Source organism: Scomber japonicus, chromosome 7 (genome assembly GCF_027409825.1).
Source record: "Scomber japonicus isolate fScoJap1 chromosome 7, fScoJap1.pri, whole genome shotgun sequence".
NCBI lineage: Eukaryota > Metazoa > Chordata > Actinopteri > Scombriformes > Scombridae > Scomber > Scomber japonicus.
The window spans coordinates 892,941-915,236 of record NC_070584.1 but is presented as its reverse complement, the minus strand read 5'-3'; the positions used below and the strand labels follow the sequence as shown (position 1 = coordinate 915,236).

The 22,296-nt window shown below is 38.9% G+C and overlaps 1 protein-coding gene across 1 annotated transcript in view; it reads right to left on the bottom strand.

Moving 5' to 3' along the window:
• LOC128362413 (cadherin-2-like) overlaps positions 1-22,296 on the bottom strand; it is a 120,475-nt gene that overhangs the window by 5,695 nt on the left and 92,484 nt on the right. The window contains exons 14-15 of the mRNA XM_053323154.1: positions 16,764-16,903; positions 4,935-5,096 (exon numbers count right to left, since the gene is read on the bottom strand). Coding sequence (XP_053179129.1) covers positions 4,935-5,096; positions 16,764-16,903 — 302 coding nt within the window. The remainder of the gene's footprint in view (positions 1-4,934; positions 5,097-16,763; positions 16,904-22,296) is intronic.

Sequence of the window (22,296 nt, the reverse complement as noted above, 5' to 3'; positions counted from 1 at the left end):
TTAGAAATATATTTATGACCTATTTAATGTGTTTAGAAGAAAATGTCTGAATTCACTTTACATGGTCTTTAAACCTTTTTAACTCTGATCACATTCACAGTTACACATTCATACCTGAGAGCTGCCCAGTATAACACAGTCTGATCTGCTGGCCAATGAGCAGCTAGTTACAATCTTGCTTCTCTTTTTACCTACTTACAAGTTTTTAGTGAGCAGTCCTGGAAAACAGAGATTTGGGAATGTGTCAGATCCACCAAAAAAGAGTTGGTTCAAGTTGGATCAAGTTGGTTTGTAATGAAGGATTTAAAATTCACTTATCGCTCGTGCTGACTAACGGGGCTAAGCGCACGGGGGGGACACACGAGCTGTTCCACTAAAAAACATCTCTAGATGCACAGCAGGGTGCAGATTGTACAGATTATTTTTATAATGTTTTAGTTCTGAGAGTAACTTTGTTAAAAGTACCTTTATATCAGCGTAGGAAAAAATATATGCCTAGTGTGTGCCTGCGTGTGTGTGTGTGTGTGAGGTGAGAGGGGGGGCTTTGAGATGGACAGTAGGGAGTGCTGGGGGGGGGGGGGGGATTATAGAGGAGCGTAGAAGAGAGGAGGATTTGGGTCAGGCTGGACAGATGCTGCCTCTATCTCTAGGAGGAGATTCAGCAGATTACCCAGCAGCCTGAACACACACACACACACACACACACACACACACACACACACACACACACACACACACACACACACGGTAGTCACATGCACAGTTTCTATGACCTCACTCTAAGGGCTTCAACCTGTTCCTCTTCCATCTAAAATTAACATCTAGACATTTTTCTCTCCAGTCCAAGAAAATGATGTTTCTTTCCTCTTCCTCTTCCTCTTCCTCACTGCTCCCCATGTTTAGAAATAAAAGCAATAAATCTGATAAGTTGTGAAAATGTTGGTCTGTCGTCTGACTGAAGACGTTCCTGTCACTGGGAAACTCAATGGGAGGAAAGAATTAACGCGGGAAGAGAGAGAGAGAGAGAGAGAGGAGAGAGAGAGAGAGAGAGAGAGAGAGAGAGGAGAGGCATCGGCTTGTCATGTCTGAAGGATTAAGCTGTCTAGATCAGCTTGCCATGTCTGACAGCTCCCGCTCATTATTCATAGCTCCGGTTGGCAGATGTCTTTATGCAAGCCCGACCAAAAAACACACACACACACACATTCACACTCACACACACGCTCGTGCACACAAACAATATGGAAGCAGATAGCGCACAGAAGATGATGACTCTTCACGCCTCCACCGTGGAACCGCTCCGATTCAGAAACGGAAGACGTTTATCTCCCCCCCCCCCCCCCCCCCCCCGGTTAAAGGAAGAGTTCAGCGATTAACTCCGAGAGTCACGTTCATCCAGCTGAGCGTCACACACACTCACAGTTGATGACATCACATTCAGGATGTTCACCTTCTCTCTGGAGCTGAGCCAGAAAGTGACGAGTCAGCGCTTCCACTCTTATTCTACTCTTATTATCTTTAACAGTCCAGTCAGTCTAGTTCAGTCTGATAAAAGTAGGCTTCAAACTAAAGTGCTTGTCAGGTTGTCTAACAGTGTAAATTCCCCTCAAACATACAATCCAACAGCCACACCCATCCCCCTCTCTCTGGCTCCCTTTTATTAGTTCTTCCTGCAGCTACTTTTTGTCACTTTTCATGACTATAAACAAGCGAAACGCTGTGAATGGCTTCGAGGAGAGACTGACTGTCCAAAAAAAAAAGTGTGTGTATGTGCGCGTGTGTGTGTGTTATCCCACTTCATTGTGTCGAGACTACAAAGACAGAGATTCTTGGAGCGAGACGGGGAGGCGGTTGGCCAGGAGGAAGCTATGATGGCAGGCTTTTTTTTTTTTGCCTCGCCTTTGAGTGTGTGGCCCAGATTCATCAAGTAGAGAGAAATGTGTGTGTTGTTGGCAGAAGCAGACACGTTGTTCTCAGAGTGGTGGAACCTAACTGCTACATTCATGTATTATTTGATAAGAATTCACCTTTTCAATACTTTTACTGAGAAAATCTGTCCAAGAGATGCTGTTATAACATATATAGACACTAAATGCTTCAAAATGAAGGATAGAAAGTTGTAATATACATGATTAATCTATGAAATCATGTTAGCAAAAATGAATAGGTGGGAAAATGTAATCTAATAATTCAGAATACAAGAATAATGAATTGGTATTTGCCCCTTAAACATGTTGAACTTGTGTATCTGTGGATGATAGATAGATGATTGTATAATAGTGGCCTCCATGTGTATTATATGTATTAAAGTATGCATTGTGCAATATATGTATAGTATAAAAAGGGGTACTATATGTATGGTGCATGGCACAGAAGATTATTAGGGTCACTGAAAAAAAGAATTCTCAAAATTCTGACTTTGTTAATGATAACAGTGTGTTGTGAACATTTTATAATGCATTTCACAGAAAGTCAGAATTCTGACATTTTGCAGAAAAGATTTTTTTTTTTTTTAGGTTTTGGAAAAAGTCAAAATTCTGACTTTTTTTCTCAGAATTCTATTTTCTTTTTTCAGTGGCGCTAACACTCTTCCGTAGCGTGGACATTTTAAAGGGTCCCCTTGTATTTCTTGTAACAATGTTATATACAGTATGAAGGCAATATGTTTCTTTTCAGTTTTGTGTTTCCTCCTTTCTTTCTCTTCTTTTCCCTTATTCACAGTGAGCAGCTGTGTCTCAGAGGTAGAGCACGTCCATCCTCTGGCTCAGGCTTCTCCACTGTTCTTGGGCAATTTATATGAAACCTTAAATTGCTCCTGAAGGCTGTCTGCCATCAGAGTGTGTGTGTGTGTGTGTGTGTGTGTGACCAGGTTGGCACCTTGCATGTCAGCCTCTGCCACCTGTATGTGACTGGCTGAATGTTGGCATGAAGTGTAAAGAGCTTTCAGTGGTCAGAAGACAGAAAGGTGTAGAAATGCGAACCATTTATCAAAATATGAACGTTTGAACTAAATGTAGCCAAGTTAGACTTCTGTTGTGAGCTGTCAGCTGCTCCAACAGCAAACTCATCTCCACCCTGACAGCTCAGTAACAGCATCTATACAAGCTTTTGACAGTACGAGTAGTAGAACTAGTTTGAAGTAAATGGTAAATAGACTGTACTTATAAAGTGCCTTTCTAGTCTTTACGACCACTCAAAGCTCTTTACATCACATGTCATTCACCCATTCACACACATTCATACACTGATGACAGGAGCTACCACACAGGATACCAACCTGCTCATCAGGAGGGAAGCTGACCATTCATTCACATTCACACACCGTTGGCACAGCAACGGGAGCAATTAGGGGTTAAGTGTCTTGCCCAAGGACACATCGACATGTGGACTGGAGGAGCCGGGAATCGAACCACCAGTCTTCCAATTGGACGACCGCTCTACCTCCTGAGACACAGCCGCCCCTAGGCGGTAAAGAACCTTCAGTGTACTTGAAGGTTCTTTACTGATGACATCTACACACACATATAATACCCAGCAGTGTGTGATACAGTTCAGATGATAAGATATCATATTGGTAGCAAATATCTGGTTGCTTTAGTCTCATAATATCTTAATGGGCCTTCTAGATCATAACCAAAACACCACACACATCATCTTATGGCAGCTGCAGTTTGTTCTAATGTTTAAACAGCAGCTGTGTTGACAGGGAAGCTCTATGAAGTTGTTCCAACCCCAAAAAGTGGAAGATCCTGTTTTTTGCTTCTTTTAAATCATATTTATATTAAGTTATTACAAATAGCAGCTTGTATATACAAAGTGTGAAGTGTCGCTTCAGCAGTCTGAGTTAACTAAATCCAGTCATATCCTCTGAATACAGCCTTAAGCCTGATTTTAGCTTCTATTTTTACCCCTAATGTCTTACAGTGGAGTTACAGAGAACAGCTTTAGGGTGAATATGGAGGTAATTTCCACCTTACATAATGATACATCAGTATTGCATTAAGACAGACTTGAAAAAACACAAACCTGGGATTTAACAGTAAAGTAGAAGACTCTAAAATACTTCTAACTGTTTGTTGAAGGAGTGGAAGATGGCCTGCAGCCAGTCTGCAGGATTAACTAAACTCAATGGATTTACCTCCAATTAGACATCCAGGCTGTGACCAGGTCTGAGGCCGGCTAATACTGGCCACTAACACAGCTAATTACACACACACTGTACTCTCTGACCCTGTTTGTCTATAGCTACAGTGTGTGTGAGTGTGTTTCCTTAACAAAATTGAGTTATAGTGTGTGTCCATGTGCCAACCAGTCATCACACATACGTGATACTTGTGTATTCCTTCATAGTAGTGGAGCAGGCTGTGTGTGACTGAGCTTCTACATCTGCATTTCTATGTTTGAATATACAAGCATTGTGTTTTTAATGAAGTGCAATCAAAGCGTTTGAATGTTACAGTGAGTTAGCTCCAAATAGCTGCGAGGAGCAACTGTTAGGGGGAAAAAAAGAAAGTGTTTGAACTACAATATCCCCAAATCCTGTAAGGTGATGAGGTAAACTGCACACATCCTGGCTACTCTTTGATGCTTTATACCAAAGGATAGAAAAAAAAGAGGATGAGAGGAGCAAAAAGATCCGACGTTGGGCAAATCCAGCTTTTTCTCAACGCTGCGTTCACTGACTGCTGGCCCACAGAGCGTTTGTATTTCACTCGAGTTGTGATTCATCACTTTCTGCTGTGCTGAGCAGTGAGAAGTGCATGTGACCGACACCTGAATTTAATCTGGGTGAACAGATTGAATCTCAGTCAGAGAGTGTGGGAAACTCTTCCTCTGCTGTGGTTACACTGAATCTTTACACCAAAAAATGTGGCCTGGAGAGGTTCAACACACTCACACACACACACACACACTCTCACACTGTGCTGTCTTACCTCGTGGATGAAGTCTCCTATGTCTCCTGGGTGGGGGGCGGCAGAGCGGATGGGGTACTGGTGGTCGTGATGGAGGGGTCTCTCATCCAGACGTCTGATCCCCACCTTCACACACTCTGGCTCCAGAGCATCAGGCTGCTGCAGCTGACTCAGATCATAGTCCTAAACACACACACACACACACACACACACACACACAAACACACAAAGACACACAGAATTAATTGTGAGGACATTTAACTGACTTCAAACTCGCAACATTGCCCCTAAAACTCAAGATGATGCATGGTGATGCTTTTAAGAGCCAAGACTGTGTGAAAGAAAAAGAAGTGATTGCTAGGAAATCCATGTGAGTCATCCTTTCCAGAAAAAGGTTTTGACTCCAGAATTCCTCCAGAAATCATAACCACTAGGAAATGTGAGCCAAAGGACACAGGTATTGTTTGCCATATGACGTTAAGCTAAACTAAAGCTGGATTTTTAAGTTTATTTTTAATTTTGATAACAAAAAAAGGCAAATATGTATATACTTTTTAAAAATTTATATTTATCTTTATATTATACATGACATTGACATTTTGACATTTTGACATTTGATGACCTGGAATGTCAAAACCTGGTGCCTACATTTCCCACAATGCAACTTAACTCGATTCCCTCGACTGCAGAGATGAGGAGCTACAGAGGTCTAAGCTAGGCTAACCTCACTGTTTTTTTTCTAATTCCACACCCCTGTTTTTTTTCACTTTTCATTTTTAATCTTGTAGTTTCCAGCCCCAACCGACACTCAAGGCGATGTATCAGATTGAACAAAGCTCACACATAAGCAGCAGTTCTCCTCAACACCTGGAAACACACACTGATGTTAAAAAATGGTGGAATACTCCTTTAATGTGGAAGAACATCACATACATATCTTTCTCAGACTTAAACAACTGTGAATCTATCCTTGAACTTTCCTCTTTAAATTCTGTAAAGATTTGTAAAAAACAAAAAAAACAAAAAAACCATGGGATAGATTTAATAGACTATTGTTTCATATTTTGGCAGTAGTGACTGAACTGCTATTTTTAAATCCACATTAACTTTGACAACTACATATTTAAAAATCAATTTCAAACAATCTTCAAACCACTGGAGCACATTTTTATCCTGATCCTGTTTATTTTGTTCATTCATTTTGATTTCATATTAAATTGCACCTTATTATAAGTACGGAGACACAGTGTCTGCATCATCTTCAAACATGAATACAACTCTTCAACACTTCTACTTATAAAGAGACATAATCTGTTCTTGGCAGCACATTTGAGCTGCTGTAAAAACTAAATGAGAAAAATGAGCTTTCTTGGCTTCAGCTTCATAACCAAACTCCAACAAATCTACCTAGAACTGCACAATAATGGATTCTTCCTAAATCCAGCTGTAATGGTAGTAGCTTTAGTCGCCTCTGGACTCAGTCACACACACTAACAGGGAATGGAGCTATAACTTGACGCTCACTACCTTTATGTTCCAGCTGTATTGAACAGTTGATGTAGTGAGAATTTCAATGACTCAAAGGGGCAAAGAGCTCCTCTGATGCAACGTCTACCATCTCTCCTACATCATCCGTCCTCAGGGAGGAGTCAAGCACACTCTAATGCTGTCTAATTAGCATCCGCAGTCTGTCTCTCACCTTCTCTTACACCATATCAGCACAGTGAGCGGGCAGAGAGGGGGAGGGAGGGGAGGAGGGGGGAGGTTCATGTTAAACGGTAGTAGCTAAATCACTCCAGCAACCATCCAGAAACTATTTCATGCTCTCTGGTCTCTAAGGGAAAATGGGACTAAAGCAGCCTTTCCAGGACAATAACGGCATGCTGTGGACTGACCTTGGGCTTTGTTCACAATAATAGCCGACCAAACAGAAAAAGTTTTCAGTGGAGAGCTGCTGAGGACCCTGCTACAACCTTGCTACAACCTGACAGGATGTATTCAGGACTCTATATTTAACACTTGTAATGGTATTTTCTTACAGTGTGCAACCTGTCATTAGTTTCCTGTAATATCAGTCTATTCTTTCATTGTTCATGGGCTCACAATAACTGCTTTATCACATTATTACAAGCAGATAGTATTCATGGTGAATGACCAAACTCAGTGTTTATAAGTATTATATGCTTTTATTGAAATGAATAGAAAGCAATGACTGCCTGGAAGGTGGGGAAACACTATGGTGTGTTTTAGTTGGCAGTAAAATAAAGTATATAAAGTAGAGTTGATCAATACTGGACTTTTGGGGCTAATGCTGATTTTTGATATCGATATATCAGCTGATAATGTTATATATAAAGAATATCTGCATAAACACATCTTTTATAATAATTGCCTCATGTGGTTATCAAACACTAGTGACAAAGGTATGTAATTAATAAAAAATCAAAGTCAACTTTATTGTCAATTCTGCTACATGTACAGGACAAATAGAGGATTTAAATTGTGTTTCTATATGTACTGTACATTTCTACATTTACATACAGAATTGACATTAAAGTTGGGTATATGTACGTATAAACTGGAATTAGGAAAAATGATTAGATATACATAAAATGCTGCCTATAAAAACTTAAAAACAAATATCGGCCAACATATAGACTGTATTCAATATATCAGTCGAGCTCTAGTAAGTTTTACAAGATAGGTTAAAACTTGCAAGAAAACATGCATTCTCTTTGATCAATTAGAAAACAACATGAAATGACATGTTGTGAATCATTGTACACACACACACACACACACACACACACACACACACACACACACACACACACACACACGCACACACACGCACACACACACGCACGCACACACACACACAGAGATAAACAGCATTTTTGGATTAGTTTAACCAAAAATAAAAAGGTCAAACTTTGTCTTTTGCAGCGTTTTCATCACATGAAGGCAGTGAGTTGAGATTGCATTAGACTTTTATTCTATTACTAGCCCCTTCTCACACATGAGTTTATAAGATGGATGTTATGGCAGTGATGGTGCATGAGGCCCTCAGGTTGGATGACCTTTAAAACAGCAACACAACCTCCACCTGCTGAATGGCAGCAGTCTCTGGAGAAAAGTGTCCACAGGCTTTGTACTGTGTCTGAATCTCTACTTATCACAAACCTCTCTGATGATTTTTGCTCCAGAAGGACAGACATTTACATTTCATTTCACATTATGTAATCTTTAATAAGCCTTTGAGGTTAAAGTAGTATTAGTTATAGGTAAGGATTAGAGGTGAGTGAATGAAGGTCTAATAAGGCGTATTTGTCATGCTTAGCATGCTTAAAGCATGAGTGTGTTCCTGGGACTGAGTCTGCTTTTTATCTAAGGCTTAACTCCAGACAAATAAAGACTCTGGTTAAAAAAAACCCCTAACATAAAAATCAAATCAAATCAAATAGATTCCCGACACCATCCAAGGCCTGTGTTACTGTAAGCAAACTTTGATTTTCCTTTATTAGTTTTCTTTATCATATTTACTGCAGAGATTACATCAAGGCTCCTTGTATTTCCTTTCATGTACTGAACTGTGTACACAGTCTGAACACAGAAAATAACATTTACTTGACCAAAAACACAAACCCAAACCTGAGTTATGCGGTCGTTTTATAATAATAGATAATGAGTTGAACTTTCTTCATGCAGACTGCTACCATTAAGTGAGATTTGGTTTAATGTCTTAACAAGCTGACATTGCTAAAGAGACATTAGCTTTACTTGTTTGTCTGCTCCACAACACTTCTCACAACAGTACTCCATGAGATACACATCACCATCAGTTCATCTCAGATTTAAGTCTTAGTCTTGAGATCAAAAGTCCATGCCAGTTAGTTTTATTTCATCATCCTACTTATTTTAGTTTATTTTATTTTACTGACTTATGGAAGGTCTCTCGACACTTTAGATAAGTGTTGCTCGACAGAAAAAAAGTGTAATTCGACACTTCCCTTTCATGTCACGCTCCTGGAGCTCCATGGAGTTATGTCTGGACACTTTCATATTTGTCACACAGTGCGATCGGGTAGTGTTACTAATGTCGTCATGGAAATTGCAGTTTTCTCTTAAACTTCTTATTGAGATTTTGGTCTGTAACTTTAGATAACTTCAACATCCTTACTTAATTAGTCTCAGTGTGGATGATGTAGTATAACTGAAAAAGCCAGCTGGAGGATAGCTTCTGGTTACCATGGAGATGACTGCAATCTTCCATCAAAGCACAACTTGAAAATGTCATCTGACTCTTTAATTTCTGTTGAGTGACAATTATTGTTTGAAAGTTTGAACCTATGAGTCAGCCTTTAGAATCCTGACTGACGTTATGAAGCACTGAACAACATGAGTGTGCTTCATTTGTTTTTTACTTTGAGTAAAACAGAGCTCTGTAATCAAACCTGAAATTTGCCAAAAGGCCAAGAACAACCTTAATTAAACCATAAACCTTAATCATCTGTTAGTCATCTGTTATAATAGGCATCACTGGTAATTTGGCTGGAAACAGCTTGTTCTCTTTTTTAGTACATTACTGGAGCAACTCTGACAGCCGAAACTATATTAAATTAATTGAAAATTATATCATTAATATACAAAATTGAACAGAATCCCTTCCTGAATAATAATATCACAAACTAATGAAGTATGGCGGAGTCACTAACCAAGAAGAACTTGGTAACACTTTCTATGATGAATGTATTTAATTACAGACATACTTAAAATGTGCTATATTCTAGTTCACTCATAAACATTCATAATGCTTTAGAACAATAATCCTAACACATTATAAAGCATTTGATAATGACTTAAGGTCAAGTATAAGGGTTAGGGTTAGGGTTAGCTTCTAGTAGCTAGTCACTGGTTGACATTTCTTTTGCAAAGGTTGTGGTCTCCACCCTGCTGCCTAGACCAGATACTCCTCCTCATGTCATCCAAGACATTTAATATAGAAATCAGAGGATGAACCCCTTGCCCAATTTCCTTTTAACTATTAGCACGTGAGAGATAAGTTGGAGATATTTGCAAAGACCCTAGAAGACACCAGACCTTCCACTCCTTCCTCTACTAGGACCTTTAGAAGCCATTCCAGACCTCCTGCTCATGATCACCCCCTCTGCTGTGAGGAGACACAACAGCTCAGCCTACACCTACCACTGCCCAGGCACCCACCACCTCATCACTGTCAAGCACAACTAGACAAGACTACTCTCCCCCTTCTTAGCCCCTGGCAACCAATCCCCTTTACAGCATCAGCAACACATGGAAATGCCATGGCAGTGTAATAGTAATTTCAACTCCTTTGTAAATTACCCAACCTCCCACCTTCTCACCAAGCTGTCAGACCTTTAAATTCCTTTGCATCTCTATTACCTGAGACACCAACTCAAACCTTGTGTATTTTAAATTAGGCTGTCTAGACCTTGTAATTGTAAATTCAGTTCCTTTGCATCTCTATTACCTGAGATACCCTTTCAAACCCTGTGTATTTTAATTTAGGTTGTCTAGACCTCTTGATTTCACACCTCAGGGGGTCGGTGCCGATACCTGCGAGAGACAAAAAGTGTTGAACCACACCCTAGGTAAGAGGCCGACCCCAAAGCAGATAAAGAACTTTAAACACACCCCAGAGGTGGGCCTTTCCCTCAGGTATAAATGTTCATGTTTCCCAATGTTCGGGGTCTCTCTTCTTTCAGAAACTGCTCGCATGTTTTGTGGATTGACCTTTTCTTTGCAAAGAAAATAAAACCTTGTCGGCCGGCAGAAGTCTCTATTTCATTCTTCACCAAGAGCACAACATTTCCACGACAGCAGGTAAAAAATAATAAGTAGCCATAGTAGTAGTTAGAGCAGTAGAAGTATTAGTTAAAAGACTATGTGCCTCCATATAATCTGTTATATGATTTAGTATTGTTAATATGCAGATAGTTGTAGGTGTTTTCACATTTATCTAACAATTTCATTTGAACTGTTTTTTAATGTGTTCATTTGCTACAAACTGCTGGAATATTTAGAGTCTCAGAGCACTCCTTAACCTTTGAGCTGAGAAGAGGAAATCTATCAAAGACGTTGACAGAAACACGGTGTCGAAAATGTTCTACTCACTCAGTGTCCTCCATGATATAATGAAGTCACGCTGTCCTCTGTGAAACTAAAAAAAAACATCCACAAGGGCAGAACATCAGCAGGACATCTTGGTGTGGTGTAAAGGAGATCTCACCAGTAAAACAGGGTGAATCACATGTTTGGTTAAAGTTAGATCAATCCCTGGGCATAACTGATAGGGATCAATATCCCTCTGATATTTATATGCTCCTAGTAGATGTTTCTTTCCTTATTTTGATAGAGACATTTTTGAGACTGTCCATTCAGAAATCTCCTATTTCCAGGCCCTGAAAAACCTGCTTCTGAACCAGATGTCCACAGGGCAACAATAACATGAATCTGTTGGTTTCCCTGCACCAACCGTCACCAATTACCAGCCATAAGAACAACCTTGACTCAGAAATAAATCATAATCAAGTGGCAGGTAGGTAGTACATCTGTTAACAGTAGGCCAAAAGGGACTCTAGGGAGATTCACATTAGTCCTGTTTCCATTAAGGAAGTTGTGTCTCCATTGCAGAGTAGGACCTTGATAGGACTCACCAGACTCTGGAGGTGACCTAATCATTCTGTAACAGTTTATTTTGGGGCTTTCTGTTGATGTAACATCCCGCTTTGAGTATACCCAATCAGCACCAAGTCAACCTATAGCCCAACCGTGGACTTTCGGGGCCACACGGAGTACATACCCGAGGCAGTGACTCATTGTCCTTCAGGGGAGTTCCTGCTATGGAGACGTGCCAACAGTCATGGCCCTGTAAAATTACCCTAAAGTTCCTGCAGTGGAAACGGCCCTATACTCTTCAGGTATTGGGTCTAGTGTAGTAGACTATGCAGTCACTGACATGGACTCCTCCACTCTCACTATTAGACAACACTCCACCCTTTTAGACCACAAACATCCTATTTATATCCTACTTACAGATGGGCTCCAGACAGTGGAGACAAATTCACCATGGCCTTGAACTCATCTGATCTGATAAATGACAATATATGACCAAAATTAATATCCCCATACAGGGCTGATAGTGGAAAAAAATCCTGAGCCTGAACTTTTTTCCGTGCCCCGGGAGGTGGGGACAGGTGGGGAGGTGCTATGTATAGCACCTCCCCACATAACATATATAACATATATAACATTACTTGAAAATAACATTTTTAACTATCTTGCCACTTATCTTCCATGTTGTCACATTGCTCTTAGCATACTCTGACTACAGATTATACTACAGCAATACAAAGAAAGGTCAGTAGGTGTACTGTATAGTACTCGAAAAAGATTTGATTACTAGCCTAACAGTTGACTCTAGGGCACGAACAAGGACACTGACACTTTTTTAAACATAAGTGCAAAATATGCACCACTCATTTTAAATACAGTTTTGAAGCAGTTACAGTGAGGTAATTGACAGGAAATATACAAATATCTAAAAACAGAAAACTAACAAATATAGTTTACTTCAGAAAACGACAGCTGCTTTATAACTAGGGTCTGACTCATGCTGTGATAGCACTTTTTCGCCACTGGTTCCATACATCAGCCGCCTTGCACACAACGTGCAGAAACATGCCCCTGGTTGCCGGAGCTTTTGGCACCAGCTCCCTATGGTGTTTGCCATCGCTACCCACCTCCTCTATCCATGCCCAGCGCCATTTATTCTTTGTCGAGTTGCGGTGCGTCTCTAGAATGGGGATCACTTTCGACGGCATGTGAAGCGCCTGCCAGATTGTCAAAATCTAAATCTCGCCCTACTTCCTATTGGCTAGTAGTCCTATTGTTAGTGTGGTTCTCTTGGATCCAGAGAAATATCTGTTAGATCTGGGCGAACCCCTTTTTATTTTCTCGCAGTCACACCGGTACGCCGGAGATCCATCACAGCTCCGGAATATTATCAGCCATGCCCAAAGCAGAGTTGGTGCAGAGAAGGCCATAGATGAAGTCAATATGATATTTCCAAAGTCAGCTGTTAAAGCTGACCTAACAACACAATAATGGAAGCCTGTAAAAAAGCAAAATGCTGCTAAATGGTTTAGCTGAGGAAAAACAGCAAATGAACATCACCAAGCAAACAACTCAGCCTGATGCATTGTGTACAATGAGATTTTAAGCAGATATAAACGTACAATTAGGAAGAAAAAACTAAATTCTACCCACATGAAACTTGTAGATATTGAGAATGCTATTGATCAAAATCGTTTCTGGGATATGTGGAACAACTTCAACACAAAGCAACCGCAAACATTACTCATCCATAAATAGGGACATCTGGAGAGCACATTTTGGAAAATGTGTACAAAGAAATACCACAAAAAATCGAATTATTCCAGATCAATGTATTATAAAAGAAAAACTCACAAGAACTGACCACACAGACAAAATCTCTCCCTGCCAAAGAAATAGCTTGTGGTCCAGAAAGCATTAAAAATGAAATGCTCAAATGCAAGCACCCTACAAGATGCAGGGCACAGTACTGAAGTTGTTCAATATCATATTACTGTCAGGATGTTCCTCTGGTGCAAAGGGCTCATTTCCCCCATTTATGAGGGTGGAGAATCATCAGACCCTTGTAACCACCATGGCATCTGTGTCAGCAGTTGTCTGGGTAAATTATTCTACTGTGTTCTAAATAAAAGAATACCAGAGATATTCACTTGTTTTATTGACTTAAAGAAAGTTTAAACTCTATTTGGCATGAAAGGCTCTACTACAAACTTCTACACTGAGGTATGATGTGGTTGAATCAATGTATTTGGAAAAAAGATGTGCTGTTAAAAATTGGAGAAGAACAAACTGAATTCTTAAGCCAGAGAACAGGTGCTCGTCTTTATTTAATGTGTATATGAATGTAGCTGCTGTTCAGGTGGATCAATGTGCTGCTCCTGCCCTCTCACTCCTAGACAGAGAGGTGAAGTATCTGTTTTATCCTGGTGATCTTGATATAGTGTCTCCTACTGATCAAGCACTACAGTAACAGATGGATATAATGGAAAAGTACTGTTAGAAGTGGGCTCTGGCAGTAAATAAGAAGAAAACTAATGTCATGATTTTTCGAAAATGCTCCAGATGTGAGGAGAACAAACACCAGTTTAGCATAAATAATCATAGCCTTGAACACAGTTTGAGTTATACCTACCTTGCCATAAACATAACAGCATCTGGGGGTTTAAACATGGCAGTGAATGCATCAAAAGAAAGAGCTTGACGAGCTCTAAATTAGACCTGTCACCATAACTTCTTTTGTTGGACGATATATTGGCTCAGAAATAATCACGATACATGATATTATTGTCATTTGAAGATAATTTTATACCATTGATATAATGATCTTTGGTCATGTCCATGTATCATATGATAAGTCCATATATAGACATGATGATGTTGATAATTATGTTATTGTACGGTAAGCCCATAATGTAACTATTGTGACAGACATACTCTAAATGCTATTAAAAGTTATAATTTATAAATTATAACTATTTGATAGTGTCATCCCTCTCATTAGCTGTATGGTGGTGAAGTATAGGGGCCAATCAGTTACTCCAGTTGGAGAATCGTTACATGCATTTCACACTTAGAAAAACACAAACTAATGCATGTAGAGCACACACTGATAATTAACATTCAATAGAGAGCACTCACATTCTTTAATCACCCTAAATCCAGCCCTCTAGACACCCTCAATTCCAACACTCTCCAAACCCAAGAGCTGAGCCCAGAAAAGAGTCCCCTATGCCAGCTGGTGCAGAGACTAACTGCCCCTCCCCCCTCTCAGACACGGTCCGACCAGTCTCACACCAACAATGCTCTCCAAACACCAATCAGAGTGAACTAAATGATAAATGTAAATAAAGCTATGTGAAACATTGGAAAGAAGAAACTGAAAGTCAAAGTAGATTAGATGTTATCTGGCTCTAAAAGGAGATGATGAGTTGGCAGAATATTAGTTTAGTGTCAGAGATAGAAAGCAGATACACATTCTAACCAAGTGCAGGCTCAGTGACCACAAACTGGCAACCGAAAAAGAACGACATAAAAAAATGGCAACCAAAAGAAAACAGAATTTAGCTCATTCTAATTTTTTAATTTCTAGATAAGTTTAGTGTTTCACTGCACTGATGTCATTTTATATAATAATGTTCATTGTTAAACTGTAAAATATCATACCTTCATTACATTTGAGGGATCATGTGTTTGTCTATATATTCTGTACATGTAATATTATTGGTCAATATATCAATATGATCATTTTTTCACTGTCTAATATCGGTATTGGTATCAGCCGGTATCGGTCAGACTCTAGTTGAGACGGAGAAGAATTTCATGGTTTCACAACATTTAACTGTCAGGCTAACACATTAACAGAAATTGTGATTAAGGTGTGTTGTCCTTACAAATACATAAAAATGAAAAGAAATGAAACAGAAGCTGGTTTTCCTGCTCCTTTTTATAACCCTAGGTAAGGTGTATTAAATAGCTCCTATAAGCAGGATGCATCTGTAAAGCAGCACAAATCAAATGTTTCATTTAGCATTCACGCAACAATCTTACCTCAATCTGCTGATTTAACCTGTGAGATGTGGTTGAAAAGCTCTGAAAAAAGCTAGTAAGTGAAAAAAAAATCCAATTTTGCCAGCCTGAATGTTGCCTTTAGAAATACAATCTCAGCCTTTGTTCTGTAAGAGCTGAGAACGTCTACAGCTGCCAAACACAGCATAATGTGACCGTCGGTACAGAATTGCGGGTGTGTAGCGGCACTTCAGGTGTGTGTACGTTCTCGAGCAGTACAGTGGAACTCTCTGCGCACGCTCTTCAGTCGAGTTGGCCGGGTAAATGAGGGTTAAACATTTTTCCAGCAGGAGTGCGGAGCAGCTTATTCGCTTGGCACTGGCAGAGAAGTTGTGTGGAGGGACACAGGAAATTGTTCTCCAACAGAAAGCAATTAATCCTGTTTTGAGGTCCTCTTTTGTAGTACACTTAATCTTAGCTGGAGGACAGATGATTGAAAAGTGTAGAGGAGAGGAGTGCGTGTCTGCGTGGTAACATCATGTGTCTTTTATGGTTATTTTTCTGAGGATACGTGGGTGTGTGTGTGTGTGTGTGTGTGTGTGTGTGTGTGTGTGTGTGTGTGTGTGTGTGTGTGTGTGTGTGTGTGTGTGTGTGTGTGTGTGTAAAGGGGGAGGTGTGAATTGTAAAAAGGATGTTGTGTGTATTTATCACTGATAAACGGAAGTGCAGCTCCAGGCTGATTTATGTCGCGACCATCAGTGGCATTAAAGATAAGCTTGAAGACAGAGCCACCAATCAGATATTAACGCTAACCTATAGTCAGCTCAGCCAATCAGAATTGACGTAACGATTAAATAACTGTAAAGACTGCACAGCAGGAGCGATCTGTTTGGATGGCTTCTTGGTGTTATTGTCTTGTTATTTTCCCAGCGTGCGTGTGTGTGTGTGTGTGTGCGTTTTTCTATCCTGGTGGGGACTGCAACCTGACATATTACTAACCTGTGGGGATTTTTGCCGTGGGGACCGACTCCTCGTCCCACAAGCATTGGATTCAACAGCCTCCTGAATTTAGGAGTTAAAATTACGTCTCTAGACCCTTTAGAAAGGCTGGACACCACAGGACATCACCCAGTCAGGAGTCCCCATGAGGTAGTAAAAACAGGTATATGTGTGTGTGTGTTTTTGTACCTGGTCCTCCTCTCCGCCTCCCTCCTCGTCGTATTTGAGGATGTTGTCTCGGACGTCATCCTCAGGGTCGATGAGGAGCTGCTTGGCCTGACGCTCTTTATCTCTCCTCTTTATCCACATGACAAACAGCAGCACGAGCACTGCAGGACCAGAGGACATACAGATGTTTAATACAGGGGGGGAGTTCAAAACAGCATCTGGAACCATGCAATTCAAAACAATTCTCCTTGAGACGAGCAGGAATGTGTTGTGCAGAAAACCTCCGTGATGTGTAGCAGAATCTTAAAAATCAGTAGGGTCACACATTTCTACAGCAGAGTTCATGTCTATGTGGACATTAGTGATGAAGTGAAGTGAAGCTGAACACAGCGGTGATTAAGAAAGCTCATATTAGTAGTGATCCTCTGAGTAGTATGAAAGTTTTTATGAAATATTATGGTAATGCTGTTAACGAGGGATGTACTAATGAGGTTTCTTCAGCCCGGATCCAAATCAAAGTCCTCTAATGACGAGCATCTGTTGAGACTGAATCTGATCGGATGCTTCTGTTTATCTACAAAGACACAGCTGTCCAGTGCTCCATTTAACATCAACCTGAAAATGAGAAAATATATTTGTGCCTAAAATACTGAATCAAAGTAAAGATGAATATATTCTATAGCAGCAGATTATATGAAATGCTTCTTAACCCTTACATACTGTTCATATTCTGACTCATAATTACAATTCACATTCATTAACAGTCATTAATAAATGTTTGATGAATTCTTAATGAAGAGTGTATTCTATTTATTTATGGGGGGGAAAAGACATTCACAATCACTATTTTATGTTCCAAGAGAACATTTGATAGAATATACAAAAATGTGTAACAGCTAAATAAAAATATGCAGTTTATTTCCATTTTTGTATATTCAGGGTCACATCAGGAAAAGAACCAAAATAAATGTAACAGTATGTAAGGGTTAAAAACAGTATGTAAGGGCTAAAAACAGTATGTAAGGGTTAAAAACAGTATGTAAGGGTTAAAAACAGTATGTAAGGGTTAAATACAGTATGTAAGGGTTAAAAACAGTATGTAAGGGTTAAAAACAGTATGTAAGGGTTAAAAACAGTATGTAAGGGCTAAAAACAGTATGTAAGGGCTAAAAACAGTATGTAAGGGTTAAAAACAGTATGTAAGGGCTAAAAACAGTATGTAAGGGTTAAAAACAGTATGTAAGGGCTAAAAACAGTATGTAAGGGTTAAAAACAGTATGTAAGGGCTAAAAACAGTATGTAAGGGTTAAAAACAGTATGTAAGGGCTAAAAACAGTATGTAAGGGTTAAAAACAGTATGTAAGGGCTAAAAACAGTATGTAAGGGTTAAAAACAGTATGTAAGGGTTAAATACAGTATGTAAGGGTTAAAAACAGTATGTAAGGGCTAAAAACAGTATGTAAGGGTTAAATACAGTATGTAAGGGTTAAAAACAGTATGTAAGGGTTAAATACAGTATGTAAGGGCTAAAAACAGTATGTAAGGGCTAAAAACAGTATGTAAGGGTTAAATACAGTATGTAAGGGCTAAAAACAGTATGTAAGGGTTAAAAACAGTATGTAAGGGCTAAAAACAGTATGTAAGGGTTAAATACAGTATGTAAGGGTTAAATACAGTATGTAAGGGTTAAAAACAGTATGTAAGGGTTAAATACAGTATGTGAGGGCTAAAAACAGTATGTAAGGGCTAAAAACAGTATGTAAGGGTTAAATACAGTATGTAAGGGTTAAATACAGTATGTAAGGGTTAAAAACAGTATGTAAGGGTTAAATACAGTATGTAAGGGTTAAAAACAGTATGTAAGGGTAAAATACAGTATGTAAGGGTTAAATACAGTATGTAAAGGCTAAAAACAGTATGTAAGCAGGGCTGTACAGTGCGACAGTTTTCGTCGCATTTGCGAATAAAAATCATCCTGTGCGAAGAGAAATATGTAAACACTCGCACATGTGCGAATGAGCTGCGCAGGCAGGCATCATGCACTGAGAAAAGTACTGTAGTATAAAAAAGTAGTATTTGTGTTGGTAGAACTGCTCAATGGGAGTTGTAGTTCTAAGTGTATACTGTGCATGTCATTTCAAATATTTAAGAACTACAGCGAGTCACTATTAATAATTTCTAATGTGTCCAACCTCGTAGGTTGATCGTTAAAAGTGAATTCGTTATTTCTAAAAGCCATCATAATCATTTATATGATGAATTGCATCGTTTACTGTATATTTGTATACACTGTAGTATATACAAATATATATATATATATTTGAGTGTTTTAACAAGAGAAACTGTGAGAAAATGTTAATACCTGACTGATAAAAGTGTATAAGGTGTGTACTGAGGGCTTTAAAAGCCTTAAAAATCCATGGTGATTGTACAAAAAATAAAGCTGACTATTTCGCGGTTTTAGCCTATTGTGGGTTATTTTTAGAACGTAACTCCCGCGGGTAACTAGGGACTACTGTATATATTTCCCGGGTTCTGAACTTGTATGTAACATACACGGTGTACTTCATATATCCTCAATCACCCCCCAAATCCCCAATCACACCCCTGAATGTGGCTTCGGATAAAAAGCAAAGAAAAAAACATTTAAATCATATTTTTTGTAATGTCAAAAGTGTACTCTTTTATCACAATACAGTATTTTGACATCTGACCAGTTTTTGCCTGGATAATTTTATCCATTGGCTTTCCTCATCTAAACGTTCCAGAACTACAAGGAGTGGCCACAGTCTGTGTCTCAAATTTAAGTTTGATGTTCTGATGTTGTTGTTCTGTTGTTGTTGTTGTACTGTTAAAGAACCTGTTCTTATTGCTTTTTAACAAATCATTTCTGATATCAAATAACAACAATAAACATCTTAACGGTCCACCCGGGTGTGCTACTGAATTTTTCTTTGTGCTACTAAAATTTTTAACTTGCTAGCACCAGTGCTACCACTTGAAAAAGTAAGCGTACAGCCCTGGTAAGGGTTAAAAACAGTATGTAAGGGTTAAATACAGTATGTAAGGGTTAAATACAGTATGTAAGGGTTAAAAACAGTATGTAAGGGCTAAATACAGTATGTAAGGGTTAAAAACAGTATGTAAGGGCTAAAAACAGTATGTAAGGGCTAAATACAGTATGTAAGGGTTAAAAACAGTATGTAAGGGCTAAATACAGTATGTAAGGGCTAAAAACAGTATGTAAGGGCTAAATACAGTATGTAATGGTTAAATACAGTATGTAAGGGTTAAATACAGTATGTAAGGGTTAAAAACAGTATGTAAGGGCTAAATACAGTATGTAAGGGTTAAAAACAGTATGTAAGGGCTAAAAACAGTATGTAAGGGCTAAATACAGTATGTAAGGGTTAAAAACAGTATGTAAGGGCTAAATACAGTATGTAAGGGCTAAAAACAGTATGTAAGGGCTAAATACAGTATGTAAGGGTTAAAAACAGTATGTAAGGGCTAAAAACAGTATGTAAGGGCTAAATACAGTATGTAAGGGTTAAAAACAGTATGTAAGGGCTAAATACAGTATGTAATGTTAAAAACAGTATATAAGGGCTAAATACAGTATATAAGGGCTAAAAACAGTATGTAATGTTAAATACAGTATGTAATGTTAAATACAGTATGTAATGTTAAATACAGTATGTAAGGGCTAAAAACAGTATGTAATGTTAAATACAGTATGTAATGTTAAATACAGTATGTAATGTTAAATGCAGTATGTAATGTTAAATGCAGTATGTAATGTTAAATACAGTATATAAGGGCTAAAAACAGTGTGTAATGTTAAATACAGTATGTAAGGGCTAAAAACAGTATGTAATGTTAAATACAGTATGTAATGTTAAATACAGTATGTAATGTTAAATGCAGTTTGCATTAAAATAACAGATGGTGCTGAGTACTGATTAAAAACCATCAAGTTGAGTTTAAATGATTGATCACACATGAGTGAAAGTTTAACTGGAGAATGTGACTGCTGACATTAACATGAGGCAATCAGCTGGAGAGAGGAGGTCTCACTCTGTCAGAGATGTTGGATCAACAAACACTGTGTATGGTGTTATTTTTGTGCCAGTTCTGATTGGCTGTTTCACATCCAATCAGGCTGCTTCCACGAGAGGCAACGACAGAAGACAGAAGGATTTCCAAAGAACATGAGAGAAAACAATAACATAAACACTTAGATTTAGTATCTGAAGAACATTCAACAGTCTGTACTATTTAGTTGAGTGTATTATCCAACTGTTTGTACTATTTTCTGCCGTTTAGGTAAGTTAAGGTAAAGTCTTTATTGATCCCCCAGGGAGAAATTCAAAAACTGACACAAATGAAATGAAACACTATACACAATACATCATTTTACTTTTCTTGGAAATTCTCTTGCTAATGTGGCACAAAAGTAACGCCATAACCATGTGCAAATAACTGGCAGAGTAGAGTTTCTTACCTCGTTAAGAGGATCTTTGATATGTTGCCAAGTTACTCATGTATTTAACGTTACATAGTGAAAGCTGATAGGACATTGAACTGAGATGAGATAAAAAGGCTATGTGAGTGTTTTGCATGCTGCTCTTTTCTCATAAGAAAGAAAAGAAACAGACTCTATAATGAATTCATCATGTCAGAGTTCAGCAGATCTGTTTACTGTCCCATCTGAAGGTCTAAAACCCAAGAGCCACTCTCACGCTGCTGCTACCAAGTAATCTTCACATTCACACACTGCTGAAAGAAGCTTTGAGGCACCAGCAGAAAGGATTGGTATGTGATCAGGTTTGAATTAAATCAACCCTTTAAAATACAACCAGATCAGCTCAGCTCTTCCCTTTCTGTGTTTCGTGAGATGTTTATTTAGGCAGTAAATGCTCTTGGGAGGACCAACACCATTTATAGGCTTGTTTAAACAGTGTTCCGTGTGATTCTAAAACCTCTCAACATTTGGAAACACTCATGAAAATTCTGATGTTACTGACTAATGCTCCTACATTGCAACACTCTTATCTTCCATATCTCACAGCATTTGTTTTTTTTTCTCGATTAGCTCTGCATTCAGACGCTATCGGCTGACAGCCTGTTTTCCAGGAGACCCTGTTCACCTTCATTAATGCCAGATTTGTATCACAACTGCAAAGCTTCTCCTTTAAGTAGCGTGTAGACAGTCACAGTTCAACACCAGGCAGCAGATGAAATCCTCTCATAAGGTGTTAGTATTTTAGAGAACGGCGTAGTAGCATACAGCTCTTATTTTGAAATGACGGGTGGTTTTTGAAATTCTCTATGAATCTTTAACGTATTTATCGGTGCGGATGGATGAGGCAGGGGAGCTCAGTTGTGCACGTGCATGTGTTTGTAAAGCCACACGCTGCTACCTGCGAAGGCCAAAATAAATTAGGAACGCTGAGTGAAATTCCAAGTGAAGACAATTTAAACCCTAGAGAGGCGATTTGAAGAATGGCTTGTCACCATTAGTAACGTTTCTCAGTGAAACCAACAGGGGAAG